The sequence below is a fragment of the Malaclemys terrapin genome, chromosome 3, assembly GCF_027887155.1.
Source record: "Malaclemys terrapin pileata isolate rMalTer1 chromosome 3, rMalTer1.hap1, whole genome shotgun sequence".
Taxonomy (NCBI): Eukaryota; Metazoa; Chordata; order Testudines; family Emydidae; genus Malaclemys; species Malaclemys terrapin.
Window position 1 is genome coordinate 10,844,073 of NC_071507.1, and position 17,365 is coordinate 10,861,437.

Genomic DNA, 17,365 nt, shown 5'->3' on the forward strand with positions numbered 1-17,365 from the left:
GTTGCTATCCGGTCAGCCTATGTTGAGATGAAGTCTTTATTTTATTCAAGTGCTTCCTGTACGAAAGCTTTTGCTCAGGTGCTTTTGAATGGTGTGTGTGTGTGTTTAAATAAGTTTTCAAGGTGTAAACAGTTAAATTTAGGAATGAATTCTAAGTAAACCAGTGAAACTAGTTCTCCGTGACCTACTCAACTTCTAGCCTTCCCTAAAGTATCTCCTGGAATTGAACCAAAATAGTTTGGTCTTGTTTACAAGGATCCTAGAAGAGAAATTAGAACATTACAAATTCCTGAGAGAATCCCCCTACTACACCTTCATGTTATGGAGGATGAATTTTCTCATGGTAGATTCCATTTTCAAATGTATCATTTATTAACTTTGCCTGAATAAAATATTATAATTTACTATTCAAAAGCAAGAGTGATGTCACTTTTTGTGATCTTAATGTCATGTTATGTTTATTTCATGTATCTAGTTAATGCGAATTTTCACAGTAAAATTGATTAGGGAAATTACTCAGCCATACAATTTGTCATATTTGACCATAACCATAATATTGTAATTTAGTAATTTCTGCCTTTCATTTTTCAAAATGTATATCTAAAGAGTCTAATTCTTTTTCCAACCCTTGTTGCAGTTTTAAAGTTACTTTCCCCATTTATTTATACTTTCAATAGTCCTTAAAATATGACAGTGCAGAATTGCATAGAATGGGTTTCTGCATACATTTTTGAGTGCTTTGATATTAATTTTTAAGGATGCATAGATTTAGACATAAATTTGCAACTGATTTCTATTTCAGGAACTGTGCTTGCTGCTAAAAGACACTATTGATTCAAGAGTCAAGCACTACTTAGAAGCTCGTAAACACCGTGGCCAGTGGAAACACACGGAATGCACACAATCCAGTCCCTTGTCCCTAAAAGGTAAGGTCAAGTACAATAATTTTAAATATTGTAAATAAAATGAAAAAATGGTAGAAATTATTTTTATTCTGTTTTTGATTACTATAAATGACATAGTCCCTACCAGGAAATCCAGTGAACCTAGTGTCTAACTTAAGTGATTTTACATGTAAAAATATATATATTGTTTCTGCCATATAAGAATATATATTCTTTATATGTAAAAGTTCTTAAGTTAGACTGAATCTCTCTCTCTCTGTATACACTCACATCACATACATATTATATGATTTCACCTAACGCCAAAATTACAAAACATAGAGATTACGTCCTTATTTTTTTATCCTTGTTTTGTATGACAAATAGGTATATTTCACCTACCACGTTTTGTTGTGATTAGAATTGGTAGTCATTTAATCAGCTCTGTTACCACAGCTTGGTAGCAGGGTTTGTTAAGTTGTGATCTCGTTTAGCTAATCGTATGCAGAAACACAACAAAACAGGAGGGCCATTTATTTAAGCTGGATATTGTAGATAGGTTTTATTGTGGGGGAACAAAAAGGGGAAGTTTTAAAATAACTGTTTTAATATCTGAAGATACTTCTTACTCAAATCTAAGTCTGTAAAACTGTTTTAGGGCATAAACTACTTGGTAGTTTCCCTTCCCTTTCTTGATTGCTTAATTATTTACTCCATTATCTTTCCAGGTACTGAAGTTAAGCTGACTGGTTTGTAATTCCCCAGGTTGTCCTTATTTCCCTTTTTATAGACTGCCATTATATTTCCTTTTTCCAGTCCTCTGGAATCTCTCCCGTCTTAAATGATTTTTCGAATATAATCATTAATGGCTGAGATATCTCCTCAGTCAGCTCCGTGAGTATTCTAGGATGTGTTTCATCAAGCCCTGGTGACTTGAAGACATTTAACTTCTTTCCCAGTTTTAGCCTCTGATCCTACCTCATTTTCACTGGCATTCACTATGTTAGATGTCCAATTGCTACTAACCTTTTTGGTGACCCCCCCCCCCCCCCCCGCCAAAAAAAAAGTCATTGAGCACAACCAACATTTTCTGTTACTATTTCTGTTACCCCCATTGAGTAATAGGTCTACCCTGTCCTTGGTCTTCCTCTTGCTTCTAATGTATTTGTAGAATGTTTTCTTGTTACCCTTTATGTCTCTAGCTAGTTTAATTCTAGTTTAGTGCCTTGGCCTTTCTAATTTTGTCCCTACATGATTGTATTATTTGTTTATATTCATCCTTTGTCATTTGACCTATTTTCCACTTTTTGTAGGACTATTTTTTGAGTTTCAGATCATTGAAGATCTCCTGGTTAAGCCAGGGTGGTCTCTTGCCGTAATTCCTATCTTTCCTACACAGTGGGATAGTTTGCTCTTGTGCCCTTAATAATGTCTCTTTGAAAAACTGCCAGCTCTCTTGAACTGTTTTTTCCCTTCGACTTGCTTCCTATGGGAACTTACCTACCAACTCTCTGAGTTTGCTGAAGTCTGCCTTCTTGAAACCCATTGTCTTTATCGTGCTGTTTTCCCTTCTACCATTCCTTAGAATCATGAACTCTACCATTTCGTGATCACTTTCACCCAAGTTGTCTTCCACTTTCAAATTCTCAACCAGTTCCTCCCTATTTGCAGTACCAGTGCAATTACTGTTATGAATATTAATATGAACATATATTTTATTAAGCACAGCAAAGATTAAATACAGTTTTGGTGGCTCATTAGGGCAACAAATAATTGTAGAAGCCTTTATAAAAATATGTTAGGAATACATGGGAACTAGCTTGCTATGACATGACTATTTTTTTCCCACAAGTACAAAATAGAATATAAGTAGAAAGTGCTGGAGGCCAGTAAAGATTTTTTTAAAAGCCTTTCCTGCAAGTTGGGAACCTTAATTTATCCCCCTAAAAGAGTGAACTGTGCAATGTTTATAAAGCATGTGAACTTTTAGATCCTCTTATATTTCTGGTTTTGAGAAAACAAATAGAATTTTCCTATGAAAAAAGAAAAGGATACCATTTTAAAAAGAAATCCTGCTAAGGAATGTTTTTTCCCACTGAGAAACATTTTTAATATATATGTTTTTAAAAAGGTAGCTGCCCAAATAAAGTGTGTTTAAAAGTAATTGTGTGAAAATAAATTTAATTGTTCTCAGATGCGCAGGCAGGTATCTTGTATAAGTTGTTAATCTGAGAGTATATATGAAGCCTGACACATTTGTGAGTTGTTAATTTAAAGCAACCTTTTAATTAGAAAACTGGCACGCTGTTCCAGCCCTGGCAAACTGATGATCTATGTGTCTTGTCTACATTTCCCCTGATAACAAACACCCTAAAGGCAAATACGTCAAAAGAAGTCATCAGTAACATTAATGACTCCATTCTGACCCTGGAGGCTCTAGATTTTGGATTTGCCAGAACTATCATCCCATTCACCTTGCTGGATTAATTCCCACTAATTACTGATAGATGGAAAATAAATGTAAAAAAAAGAAAATTCCATGGAAACTCGATTTGATGTTGAATGTCCTTACCAAGTCATCTTTTTACGCCCTCTCTGCCTTAAACGTTTGAGTTGGAAGCCCTGTCTATGGTGCCTCAATACGGCACTCTGAGAAAATGAAGTGCTTTGCCTAAGTCCAGCATTCATATGTTCTTCACTAAGCCAGTACACCTAAGAAAGAAACAAAGGAATGTATGAATGTTCACCAGGGCAATCAGAATCCATCTTATCAGGAGCCAGCTAGTCAGAAGATCCACAGGCCAGTAACTTTTACACTTTACCAGTTACCAGCCCTTAAACAAGGCAATAAAACCTTTAGTTAATAGATGGTAAACATATTGTATCTTTGGGTTCTACAGAAAGGAACTGGAACCCTTCAGAATAAGTCACTGCACACAAGATCTGGGAGATGACTACTTCACAATCTGAACAGTCCTCAGTGTCATACAAAGAAATGTGCACAACCACTCTGTTATATTTTGTATTGCAGGAAAAATTCATGTTGTGTTGTAATGGGGTTAATAGAAGTTCCTAAACATCTTCTAAAGCTGAAAAATGTTATAATTGGGGATTTCCCCAGAAGTGGGAGCCAAGCCACCTCTCTTTGATTGGCAGTCTGGACCTGCCTCTTAGGGCTGCGGAGCAGAGAGGAGTCACCTTGGATATTTCAAGGAGAAAATCATCAGCTAACAGATTTCTCTGTCTGACGTTATGGAGGTATATATTGCCTTCCCTGTTTGTGACACATAAGTAAAATCTCTGTGCAAGTTACTTGTTAATTTACACAGCTCTTTCATTTACGCCCACACAGTAGTGCGTGGTGGGTCGCATACTATCTCATTAGGAAATCTGTGGGTGTTACACACAAGAGAAGAAGAAAGAAAAATGGGATAGAGAATGGAAAAATGGGAGAAAGTAGCCAAAACAAGCAAGTTCTTCCTATTCTTCCTTCTGTTTGAACAATTTCTCTGCCCCTCCCAAATGGCCAGTGTAACTTATCTGCCAAAGTAAGCTTTAATTTAGTCTTTAGTCATTGGTTTCAGAGTAAACTCTCTATTTCCTGTGTTTGATCTAATGTCGAAAAGTGTTTGATTTTGGTTTATCTTATTTTTTAAGAGAAAAACGCAGTGGGATAGATTTACAAAGATACAGTTTTCCCCCCATCCAGTTTGCATGCCCAGAGATGTGCAAGATGGGCATTGAGCTCGTAAACCTCACTAGCATGCCCATATGAGGCGTTCAGTGCATGCAAGTCAGCCCCTCACAAAAATTGCATCTTGGAAAATTTGACCCATTAAGAACTGGGCTTTCTGCAGAAGTGTAAGTTGAGTTGTTATCTCTTAACTTCAGACCCAGCTTATAGAATTTGTGAGGTATCATCACTGTGCTCCACTTTTACCAATCACTGACATCCTCTCATAATGACATTTTCAAGCATGCTAGTCTACTGCTTTCCTTACTCGGGGGAAAGTGGCTGCTCTTCTGCCTGACAGTAAGGGGCTGCAGAAATAAAGCAATAAGAGACTGAAAAGAGGGCTGAGCAGCGAGTTCAAGGGCATAGTAGGATAAAGGAAGAATGATGGGAAAGTTGGGAAGAGGGTAAAGAAGACACAGGGAAGGATGGAACATTGGGAAGAAGTGAGAAAAGGGTTAAAAGGTGACTTGCCAAGTCAACAGGGCTAGGTCCTTCATCTCCCACGTAGTAGCAGGAGTGGGAAGGAAGTACCTAGCAAACTGTGACCTCCTCCTTCTACTTCTTGAGGGAGAAGGGAGTTGGCTGTGTTTATTCTGCAAGACCATGTCTACACGACAAAGTTTTGCTGACACAAGTTACGTTGGCGTACAGCCATTGCAGTTAGTCCATCGCTTGTGTGTGCATATTTGGCTCCTTGTGTCGGCACTGCACGTGCTCACCAGGAGTGCTTGTGTCGATCCACAGTGCAGTGCACCATGGGTAGGTATCCCAGTGTGCAACCCGCCACAATTCAGCGCACTGTCTTTTGGGCAGTTTTGGGAATGCATGACGGGGCAGAAACAACTCGCACAGAGGTGACTAAGAATGAGAGATCAACTTTCCATAAGGCAGTGTTCTCCATCCCATAATATCTATATCCCATAATTTTTGTGCCTATTTTCAATTTCCTACTAACCCGCGAGGGACTTGTCGCTGTCTGCCAGCTCCAACAGAAGCATGGAGCCTGCACAGCTCTGCACTACTGTCATGAGCATTGCAAACATAGGATGCACAATCCTTTGGTATTTGCTGAGCCACAAGAATAACCATGGGGAACATGGCAGTTTCCTGGCTGTCAGTTTGCTATGAGGACATAATGAGAACCTATTCAAGGTTATTGGTGGCATTCATGGATCCGCTGCAAATGGTGGATCACCACTTCTGGGTCTGAGAAATGAGCATTGACTGGTGGGATCACATCGTGATGCAGGTTTGGGATGACGAGCAGTGGCTGCAGAACTTTCAGATCCACAAGATCACTTTTCTGGATCTGTGTGCCAAGCAAGCCATCCAACACCAGGGACACCAAACTGAGAGCTGTACTGACAGTGGAGAAGCGAGTGGTGATCACACCGTGGAAACTTGCAACACCAGATTGCTACCGATCAGTGGGAAATCCACAGTAAAAGCTGTTGTGATACAAGTAGGCCGGCCCATTAATAGTCTCCTGCTACACAGGACTGTGACTTTCAGCAATGTGCAGGACATAGTGAATGGCTTTGCGGCTATGCAGTTCCCCAACTGCAGTGGAGAAATAGATGGCATGCACATCTGCCTGACAGTAAGGCACAGATCACCTTGCTGCAGAGTGCATCAACAGAAATGGCAACTTTTCCATGGGTATGCAAGTGCTGGTGGCTCCACAGGCATGCTTCATTGACATCAATGTTGGCTGGTCAGTGAAGGTTCATGACGTTCTCATCTTTAAGAACACAGGACTGTTCAGAAAGCTACAAGCAGGGACCTTCTTTCTCAACCAGCAGATTGCTGTTGGTGATGTTGAAATGCCAGTAGTGATCCTGGGGCATTCAGCCTATTTCTTGCTCCCCTGACTCATCAAGCTGTAAACTGTCCACCATGACAGCACCAGGGAAAGATTCAACTACAGGCTCAGCAGTTGAATGTGCTTTTGGTAGACTGAAAGGGCGCTGGCGTTGTTGATTCACCATGTTGGATCTCGGTGTGAGAAATATCCCAATGGTTATAGCTGCCTGTTGTGTCCTGCATAGTATTTTTGTAGAAAAGGGGGAAAACTTGCCGCAAGGGTGGAGGGCAGAGGTGGAGTGGCTTTCTGCTGAGTTTGAACATTCCAGCACAAGGGCTATCAGACAAGCTCAACAAGGAGCTCTATGGCTTAGGGAGGCTTTGAAAGAGCACTCTAACAGCGATCCACAGTAACGTCCTGTGTTGCGCTGTGCTCAACTTGGTGCTGCAGTTTGGGGGCCTGTTAGGAATTGTGTGGTGCTTGCTGCACATCTGTGCATATATCACTGACAGTGTACCTATTAATGCTGGGGTGCTTACTGTACACTGGTGAAAATTACACTGTTTGGCACTGAGCTTGTGGGTTGTGAGTGTACAAGACCACTACTTTCACTGTCATCAGGCATTGTGCACTATGTGTTGTAAACTAATAAAGATGGATCACTTTCAAAACAAAGAGTTTTATTCACTTACAAAAACAGCTCCAAAAAAATCTCTGAAGAGCTTAAGTGAAATGCATTTTAACTTAAAACAATTGAGGAACCTTAATAAATAAACAAGAGGAAGGAACATTGATGTCCATTGTAGCTACAAGTACATCAACTGTGGTTCTCACAGGTCAGTGTATGGGAAGCTATTCTTGTTCAGGCTTTCCCCCAGTGTATAGCGGTAGGGGTAAGCATGCAGGCCCAGAGGCCATGTTGAATGCTAGGGGAGAAAGGGTGGTGTAGGGAGGCGCTGTGGAGCAGTTCTTCACAGACTGCAATGGGAGTCCAACCCCGGATTGTTGAATCTGGAGGTCCATAATTGTCTGCAGCAGCTGAGTTTGCTGATGGAGAAGCCCTATTATGTCCTTGTTCACCTGCCTCTCCTTTTCCTGTGCCTGCCTCCTCTCCATAGAATCATAGGGTTAGAAGGGACTGCAAGGGTCATCTAGCCTGACCCCCATCTGAGTGTGCCCCACTTCAGCACCATGCTGTGTTAAGGCAAAGATTCAGACTAACTGGTTCTTTGCTGGCCTCGTACACGGGAGACACCATGGCCCAATGGTGAAGGAAAGAGCAGACAGATGAGTGGAAGAGCTGGGAACAGAACCCAGGTCTCCATAGAGTCTGCAATATTCACCCTCCAGGCCCTCTGTTCAAGGTCTGATGTAGCTCTGGCTTGCAGCATTTCACAGAACATGCCCTCTCGCCTCCTCTTTATTCTCCTCATCTGAGTCATTTGTTCTGCTGATGTGTAAGGGGTGTACCCTTCAAGGCTGCAACAACTGCAGCTACAGATAAAACACATTTGAGGTACCATTATCAGTATGGTAGGAACGGAAAGCGAAACTTACGATTCAGAACTCCCCCCTTCCATTGCTCCCCTAAAGTGTTAAACAAAACATGCTTAGTGACACTTCTGCTTTGGAGTGCTTGTGCCCAATGCCACTCTCAGCTCAAGCCATGGTGAGTATGACCCACCATGGGTGAGGGAAATGAGCAGGGAATTGCTTGGTTGCATGAAACTATGGGTATAGGGCACTGAGTACTGGCACCATTTGTGAGAGTTGGTGGTAGTTTTAGCTCATGTCTCACTCCTAAGGGTAACAAAGGCCCAGAGAACAAGCTACTGCTGGTGTCCTGAAGTCACCTGGGCCTGTATGCTGCTAGCCCATTTACAGCAATGGTGTCTGTCAAAGTTTTTGCCAACTGGCGTGGGAAAGTGTCCTACCATGGAGGAAGAAATAAGACTGCCATCCCTAGAAACTTTCAGGAGAGGATTGCAGTGTACCTCCATGGAACACAAGAATCACCATCTAGCCTAATATCCTGTCTTCTGACAGTGGCCAATGCCAGGTGCTTCAGAAGGAATGAATAGAACAGGCAATCACTGAATGATCCATCCTCTTGTTGTCCACTCCCAGCTTCAGGCAGTCAGAAGCTAGGGAAACCCAAATCATGGGGTTGCATCCCTGACCATCTTGGCTAATGGCCATTGATGAACCTATCCTCCATGAACTTATCTAATTCTGTTTTGAACTCCTTTGTAGTTTGGCCTTCACAACATCCCCTGCAAGGAGTGCCATGGGTTGACTGTGTGTTGTGTGAAGAAGTACTTCCTTTTCTTTGTTTTAAACCTGCTGCCTGTTACTTTCGTTGGGTGACCCCCTGATTGTTGTGTTATGTAAAGGAATAATTAACACTGCCATTTTCACTTTCTCCACACCATTCATGATGTTATAGACCTCTATTATATCGCCCCTTAGTCATCTCTTTTCCAGCCTGAAAAATCCCAGTCTTTTTAATCTCTCTTCATATGGAAGCTGTTCCATATGAACAGCGTAATCATTTTTGTTGTCCTTCTGTGTACTTTTTCAATTCTAATATATCTTTTTTGAGATGGGACGACCAGAACTGCACACAGTATTCAGGGTGTTGGCATACCATGAATTTGACCATGGATGAAGTTTCATCGAGATTTCTCAGGAGATTCAAAGGCCATCCCCGTGTACCTAAATAAACTGCTCCCCAAACCCTCTGCTCCCACCTAACTCTAGAGGGGAATGAAAAGCAGATAGCAACTCTTCCTCTATGTGTTGTGCCACTACCTCTTGCAGTACAAGTAAATTAATGAAAAGTTGATAGCTGTGTCCTACTAAGTTGGGGGTGCCATCACTGAAATGGGAAATGTATTTAAACATTTACCTGAGGCTCTTTCTCTTGCACAGGCTCACCTGTGCTCTGCTACAGGGACTGGCTGGACTTGCTGTGGAGTCAAAAACAGGTCCTGGCTCATGGCACAGCTGGATCCCCCCATCATCAGTCCCCTCTTCTCCTCTTCCTCTTCCGTCTCCACCTCCTTCTCTTTGCTGTTCTTGGCAGGGGCCTGCAACTTGGGTTCCTGCGAGGTATCTACAGTTGTGTGCACACTGGTAGTGGGGTCTCTGCCCAGTATGGCATTCGTCTGTTTGTAAAAGCAGCAGGTCTGTGTCTCAGCCCCCGATCGATCGTTGGCCTCCCTGGCCTTCTAGTATTCCTGCTGCAGTTCCTTGACTATCACGTGGCACTGCTGCTGGTCCCTGTCGTACTCCTTCTTCTGCATCCCCTGAGCAATCTGCTCGTGGATGCCAATATTTCTACAACTAGTCCATAGCTGTGCTTGCACAGCCTCTTCTCCACACAGGCCCAGGAGATCCAATATCTCCTGCCTCCTCCAGGCAGAAGTGTGTTTGGAGCATGTAGCCGGCTTGGTCAGCTGGGCAGTTGTGCACAACAACAGAGTGCAGATAGAGGTGTGCTTTCCAGGCTGGACAAGGAAAAGGTATTTCAAAAAGGTGTGGGGTTTTTTAAGAGGTGGTGGCTTTCACGTATGTGTGGCCTTTGGTCAGTAGAGCAATTCCAAATGCAATGACAGTAATTAGAAAACAGGATGTCACATGACACCCGAACTCCTGACTTTATCTTTTTTCACTCCTTCTGTATGAGATCAGACCTCCTCTTTTTTACCTCCTGCAAATGCACAGGAAATGTGAAATCAACCAGCATAATAAAGACAAAGGTGCATCCAAAAGATCCTTCCAAAGCATTCTGCTCTCGCATCTCAATTTCATCTTTTTTGGCGCTTCTTAAAATCTTTTAGGCAGTATCCCTTTTAAATTCCTCTCACTTGCGATCAATTAAAGAGTGCCTGTTGCTACCACAGGAGGTGAAGTTTATTTGATACTTGTCTTCACAATGCCTCAGCATTTCTCAAACTGTGGGTTTTAGCTGCTTGAGTTTCTTGTTTCTCAGAGAGATAATTATAGCCCTATTTATCATTTAATGACTTATGGCCCAATCCTGCAGACCTTAATTGACTTTTACTCCAGTTTAAATGCAATATTGTGTGCAGTGACTGTACTTCAAATGATCCTATAGGCCCAGATCCTGTAATCAGATTCATGAGGCTGGACAGACCCCTGCATATATACAGAACCCCACTTAAGCCAAATGGGGCTCCACATGGACACAGGGACACCTGTGCAGATCTGATTGCAATGTCAAAGCTTTGGTGAGTTTGTTCAGCATTTTGTTGTGCCAATCCAATTAATCTACTTGGCGTCTGTCAGTGGAGATGGTTGCTCCCAGAAGTAAGCAATAATTGTTTCCCCCTTATGCTGGTGGTTTCTTAAAAATATTTTGATGGGGTGGTTTTATTTTTTATTTATTTCTTATTATTTTACATTTGTTTGTATGTCTGATGTATGCATACTTTCCATATTTTATTTGGGATATCAATTTCTTGGGATTTTAACTGCAAATCAGGCTAGCAGAGAATTTGAGAGGAATAAATATCTCTTGTTTTAGCAAAAATCTTTCTTTTAAAATGTCTTTAAAAATTCCAAAATGCAGAAAAACATAGCTGGTATTTCAGGCTCTCTTTCCAGAAGAGGGAAATGTTTCCCATTTTAATAGTGTGTGGGCTTTTTTCTTTTGGTAATAAATTGAATAAAATTCTCACTCCTGGCCTCCCGCTCCTCATCCTGTGGTTGCCCTTTAAAAGCTGCCAGTTGTCTTTGATCAGTAGTTCCCAAACTGTGGTCTGTGGAGAGCTGGCTGGTCACATGACTCCAACCCTCTTATGGAACACTTTCCTAATATTACTTTTCCATGTAAGGAGTTGCTGTAATTTTCCCAAGATGTTACATGATCACAGATGGAGGTGGTCCAGTGAGTCTTTTCTAGATAATTAAATAACATTACCTAAGTATTGGCACCATGCAAGATACAAGGATAGAGAATACTGAAAATGTTGAGGTAACCTGAATCTCAGGCAAAACTGGTAAACTTTTAAGGTTGAGCACTGTACCTTCTGCAGCCCCCATGAGTAGCATAATTTCCCTGAGCTCATCTGCAAGAATCTTTCCCTCTCTACCTTAAGTCCCGCTTGAAGAGCCACTTCTTCTGTGCTGCTTACTGTGAATCTTGTTGACATACACATATGAAGGTGGGTTTTTTTGAAATGTTGTTTTCTATTCCCACTAACTTCAGTCTACTTGTCTGACTGTCCTTCGATTGTGAGCTCATTGGGTCAAGGATCGGTGTTTGTATATGGTTACAGCAATGTTGAATAGTGATCGATATCCCCCAACTTCTTCTGAAAGGCACTTCAGAGACTGCACGTTTTAATGTAATAACTAATATAAGTTTTAGTAATGTTCAGTACATGGAGGGGAGGGGGTGAGCCAAAGGGAATTAGGCACCCACTGAATTTCAATGGGGTTTGGATGCTTAACTCCCTTAGGTTTTTTTGAAAGTCCTAACCAGAATGTTTGTAATAATTGTGCCACTTTTCCATGTATTCCCTGGAGTACATTTCTTAGTAAATATGGCTTAGGTATTGCTAATACACCAATAACCTGAGTGTCTAGGACGTTGCATTTACTGCATATTTCTGATTAAAATAAGTGTATTTTTTCACTGAATATGGTTACAGAGTTATAGATTATTAGTAAACAGATTTTCTTGTTATTTAAGTCTAAACTGTTGTTGTCCAACTTCAAAATATGATGAAAATTGTATTTGAGCTTTAAAATTATTCATCATTCATCTCTTTATCACTGAATCTATTCAGACGTTTTTGCAGTTTACATTTGAACTTTACTCTCCCCAGCTTGTGTGTTCTGGTGCTGGGAATTTAGAGCAACACTTGCAGTACCCCTTGAGCTTTATGTATAACAGAAACTTAGCCACTGAACACTAGTAACAGACTTTAAGAAAAATAAAAAAGCTGAAGGCTGTTAGCCACGTCTCTCACTGCCTACACTCAGACCTGGTCCACACTAGAAAATTAGGTCGCCATAACACTGTTGCTCAGGGATGTGAAAAATCCACACCCCTGATCAGCGCAGTTAAGCTGACTTAAGTCCCTGTGGAGACAGTGCTAGGTTGACAGAAGAATTCTGTCTCAGTTCTTCTGTGAACCCAGCTACCACCTCTCGGGTAGGTGGATTACCTGTGCTGGGAATCTCCCATCGGTGAAGTGCTGTAGCATTTTAAATGTAGGCAAGAACTTTGTAGTTTGTGATGAGTTTTCTTTGGGGTCTTTTTCAACTGATGATCTCACCTGATTTGAGCATTATTGAGTCTATATTTGTGTTTTATAGGGTAAAGGTGAGAGTAATTCCTTTTGTATAGTAATTAAAGACCAGTTGTGCTTGATTTATTCATGGGTGTAGTCCCATCAGCTTCATTGGAAATACTCCCATGAGTAAGATTAGCAGGATTTGAGCCAGTGTAGGTTTCTGTTCAGTTCTTTGTCGTAGCTTTTAAGATTTTCAGTTTTGGGGGCTTATTAAATGAATCTTGTGATTAGTACAGAAACATGATAGCTATTTTCTTGTTAAGATTGTAACTATCCTTTGATTAGCCTGATTTTTAACATGCATACCCACTCCCACTGACTTCAGAAAACCTGCTTCCCAATGATTTTGTTTTGCGGGAGGTAGGAAAGGAGGAAGGATGATACAAAAGTTATTTTAGAAATATTTAAACAACAGAAGAATATAAGAATGGCCATACTAGGTCAAACCTATGGCCCATATAGCCCACTATCATGTCTTCTGACAGTGGCCAGTGCCAAATGCTTCAGAGGGAATGAACAGAACAGGGCAAATTTTGAGTGATTCATCCCATCAGCCAGTCCCACCTTCTAGCAATTGGAGGTTTAGGTACACCCCAGAGCATGGGGTTGCATCCCTGACCATCTTAGCTAATAGCCATTGATGGATCTATCCTTCATTAACTTATCTAATTCTTTTTTGAACACAGATACACATTTGGCCTTCACAACAGCTTGACTGTGTGTTGTATGAAGAAGTGCTTCCTTTTGTTCGTTTTAAATCCGCTGCCTTATCAAAATGCAAAAATACCCCAACCTAACCCTCTGTTAGTGAGTAGGCTGGAGTTGTGGTATAATGGCTTGATCTAGAAACTCCAGTGTGTGTTATTCCATTATCTTTCATGAGAGCACTGTAGTGGTTTAGGAAAGATGGTGATCCTGATCATGCTTCTAGGGTACTAGAACTCCATTTTACTGTTAACTAAATTGTCTGTTAGTGAAAGTTGGGGGTTGACCCCCAAAGAAGCTGGAGGTTCAGTCCTGAGAACCCAAAGATCTGCATTGCCTTGTTTCTTTCCACTACATCAGCTCTTTTGAAGGGAGTTCTCCATCTGCAGGTGCCCCTGGAATTTCCCAACCCGAGATGAGGCTTTCACAGCATGAATAGTGGGAGGGGCACATGCTTTGACCCTCTCAGTCTGCTCCTTCCCCCCATAGAAGGAAGAAGGTCCAGCATAGGGAGAAGAACAGTACATAGAAATTTCTGGCCTCCCCTTCAGCACAGGGTTGAATATTAAGTGCCCCTCTGCACAACAAGTTTCAGGCACAGTTTGGATCTCTGTGGATTCCCAGTGAAGCTAATGAACTTGTTCCAATTAAACTTTTGTGTATAACACACACACAGAGAAAAATATATATAATTTTCCCTTTTTGTTGCAAGGATAGATTTGAAAATGTAAATCACTTGCTAGCATCGAACACTTGTCAAAGCAGTTCTCACAGGTAATTCATAGTCCTTCCCCAGCAAAGCCCAACTTACCTTCAAATTAGAACTGGCCACCAGAACTTCTACCTTGAGTCCCCCCCACCCAAAAAAGAGATGGGCCAAGATAGAATCTTCCTCCCCAGGCACTACTTAGCTCTGTACAGTTTGTTTCAGTACCTCCTCCAGTGGTGCTAGTGAGAGAAATCTCACCTATAGCACTTCCCAGAGAAATGGGCTGTTGTGCTTGTCTTTAGCAGCAGAATCCTTCTCTACTTCCATGGCAACAGGGTGTGGATACGGTGGTGGCAGAATCTTCAACCTTTCAGTGGTGAAACTGGCAGTATCATAATTTTTATTTTACCCCTTCTCCTTCAGGAGACACTTGGTGATCCCTTCTCCTGACATGGCAGTGGCACTAATTTTGACTGGTACAGGACACAGGGTTAAGGGGAAAAGGTAGAAAACAGCAAAACATGCCACTTCCTGAGCTCTGTGACAATTTACTTCCTTGTTCATACTTCAGCAGCTGTAACTCTGAAGGCCCCATCTCCTGCTTCTCCCATTCATGTGGTGTTTGCCAAGTTTGTAATCTTGACTTGCTGAAGCAGTAAAGGAGTGTAGTTCAAAGAGCCTATGGAAGAAATGGAAAAATAACAAAGTGCAGACATTTGTTGTGGTTTTTAAATGCTTAAAAAAATTAAAAATCCCACAACCTAAAGATATTCCCAGATAGCATCTTTCAGATGATTAATGTTGAAAATAAATACCACTTCATTTAAAAAATACTGTATTTTTTTTAATGAATAAACGAGAAAAAGAAAGGTAGTTTGGAGTTAAAGTTTTAAAAACATCCTTAACACTGACCATTAAACAATGTCTATCTGCTATCCACCAGCAACCCCTTTCCTTCTCTTTACTGTATGTCGTCTCTGTTTCCTTTTTTTTTCCTGTATTTTTAAGATAGGAAAAAATGAAGATAAAGATAATTACAAGAAAATGTGTGTGTGCGAAAAATATACATATATCAGAGTCTATATATCTTCACACAAACATTAGAAATATTAGCAGCGAAAGATCTCTCGCTATAGAAAAAACTAGATAATAGTTCAATGCTGATAATCAGAGGTATCCAGAAATAATCAGAGGTATCTAGTGTGATCATATCTTCTCCGTCACCTATCAGATTTGGCCAGAAGCAATTGGACACTTCACTGATCTAAAACTTTCAGGGCCAGACTTTAAAATAGCTCAGCAGCTCCCATTTAGCCACGTGAATTAATGGCTGAATTTTCAGAAGAACTCAGTGCCCATTTGTCTAAGTGGGAACTGAGCACATTTGAAAATCTGTCCAAGTTGTGGCTGCTGAGCGATTTTGACTATCTGGCCCTAACGTTTCTTGTTGACTCCTATGTGGGGTTGTATGATTTCTCATTTCAACAGCTGTTGCTCTTGAAAAGATTTTTTTCTGTACTCTGTTTAGATTCTAAAGCTCCCATAATCTCTTGGTATCAGGTATTTTGGTTAGTGAAGAATGTCAGTTCCCAAAATGATATTTAATCTACTTGGTACCTTCTTCCAGACCTGATTAAACATAGGGCACCACAAAATGTGAGTAACAAATCACCATTACAGTATGTTCCACTACAAAGCGTTTTAATCCAGTTTGTTCAGTATTACTGCTGCCAGTCTTAAATGGAATTTTCTGCTGAATAAGTTTGATTTTGAGACTGTGTGTGGTTTTATTCATGTTTCAACATATCTTCTTCTATCCACTAACAACATGGCACTCTGGATCTCTGCTCTAAGCATTCCTCAAATCCTGGGTTCAGCATTTCAAGGATGTTTGAGTACCTTGCGTTAGGAAGAATGTCTAAAATGGCAGAGAGAAGGTGGTTCTGACAGCATGTTCTACTAGACTTTTATTAATTCATTCTTCAAATGTTTTTCCATGGATTCTGTGACTCTGAGGGGCATTTTTTTAAAGAACTATCAGGTAACTAGAAGATCTGTGGGTCAAAGTCCCTTTTGGCCAAAATATTGGCTGGATTCTGCTCTCACATCAGTGTAAATCTAGGCTACCTCTACACTACAAACCAGTGTCGGCATAGATACACCTGGAGTGAAAAGCAGGCTGCTTACACACTGTTGTGTAGCTATACAAGTCCATGAAAGTCTTCCATACGCACCCTTTACAACACTCGTATGTTGGCCCATCCCATATGCAATCCTCTTCTCCCTTTTCTTGCTCTTTCCAGGATGCCACTCAGACTAACAACACAGCCCCAATTTCTTCTTTGCAAAAACTCTCATATAATCCTCCCTTCTTACGACAAAATTTGACTTAATGTTTGGTCATTGAAATGTAAGCAAGTTTGAGAAGGTACACCTCTACCTCGATATAACGCTGTCCTCGGGAGCCAAACAGTCTTACCGTGTTACAGGTGAAACCGCGTTATATCGAACTTGCTTTGATCCACCAGGGAGCGCAGCCCCGTCCCCCTGGAGCACTGCTTTACCGTGTTATATCTGAATTTGTGTTACATCGGGTTGCGTTATATCGTGATAGAGGTGTAATGCAAGAGAAAATTCTGCTCAACAACCTTAAACACAATTGCAAGTATATTCAGTATTCACTGTTGGCCCTGATTTCAGTAACAATGCAGGCAGGTTGAGTGCACGTCTGAATGCACAGCACTGCTAATGCAAAACATTTTTGTTTTTTGGAGTAAAAGCAAATATAGTTTAAAGTCCAAGAAATCTTTTGTTTTGGCAAATTCCACTTGATTAGCATCTCAGCTCAATATCTTGATAAAAACAAGAGGGAGATTCTCTGCTAACCATCTGTTACACTTAACATCAGATAAAATGCTACATCCCAAGTTGAGTTATTTATTATATATAAATAGCTTGTTCATTTTTTCTTCATTAGCCAAGCAGTTACTAGAAACCATAATTTTATAGTCTTGGTAATTTATCAAATGAAATTATGTCATTTATATTAACTCCATAAATTACTAACTTTAATTTGATCGTAAGAAGTTGGTGCCAAAAGAATTAAGAAACCCTTGTTCCAGCTAAAGCAGTACAACTGAGGCACCTCTAAACTTTTTAGCTACAGTTGTGAATATTCATTTTCTTGAATTTGTGCATCTG

The 17,365-nt window shown here is 40.8% G+C and overlaps 1 protein-coding gene across 5 annotated transcripts in view; it reads left to right on the forward strand.

Moving 5' to 3' along the window:
- The window catches only part of SLX4IP (SLX4 interacting protein), a 120,583-nt gene that overhangs the window by 68,347 nt on the left and 34,871 nt on the right, over positions 1–17,365 (forward strand). For all 5 annotated transcript variants that reach the window (XM_054024484.1, XM_054024480.1, XM_054024485.1 and 2 more), the window contains one exon: positions 803–926. In XM_054024484.1, the coding sequence (XP_053880459.1) occupies positions 803–926 (124 nt within the window). The remainder of the gene's footprint in view (positions 1–802; positions 927–17,365) is intronic.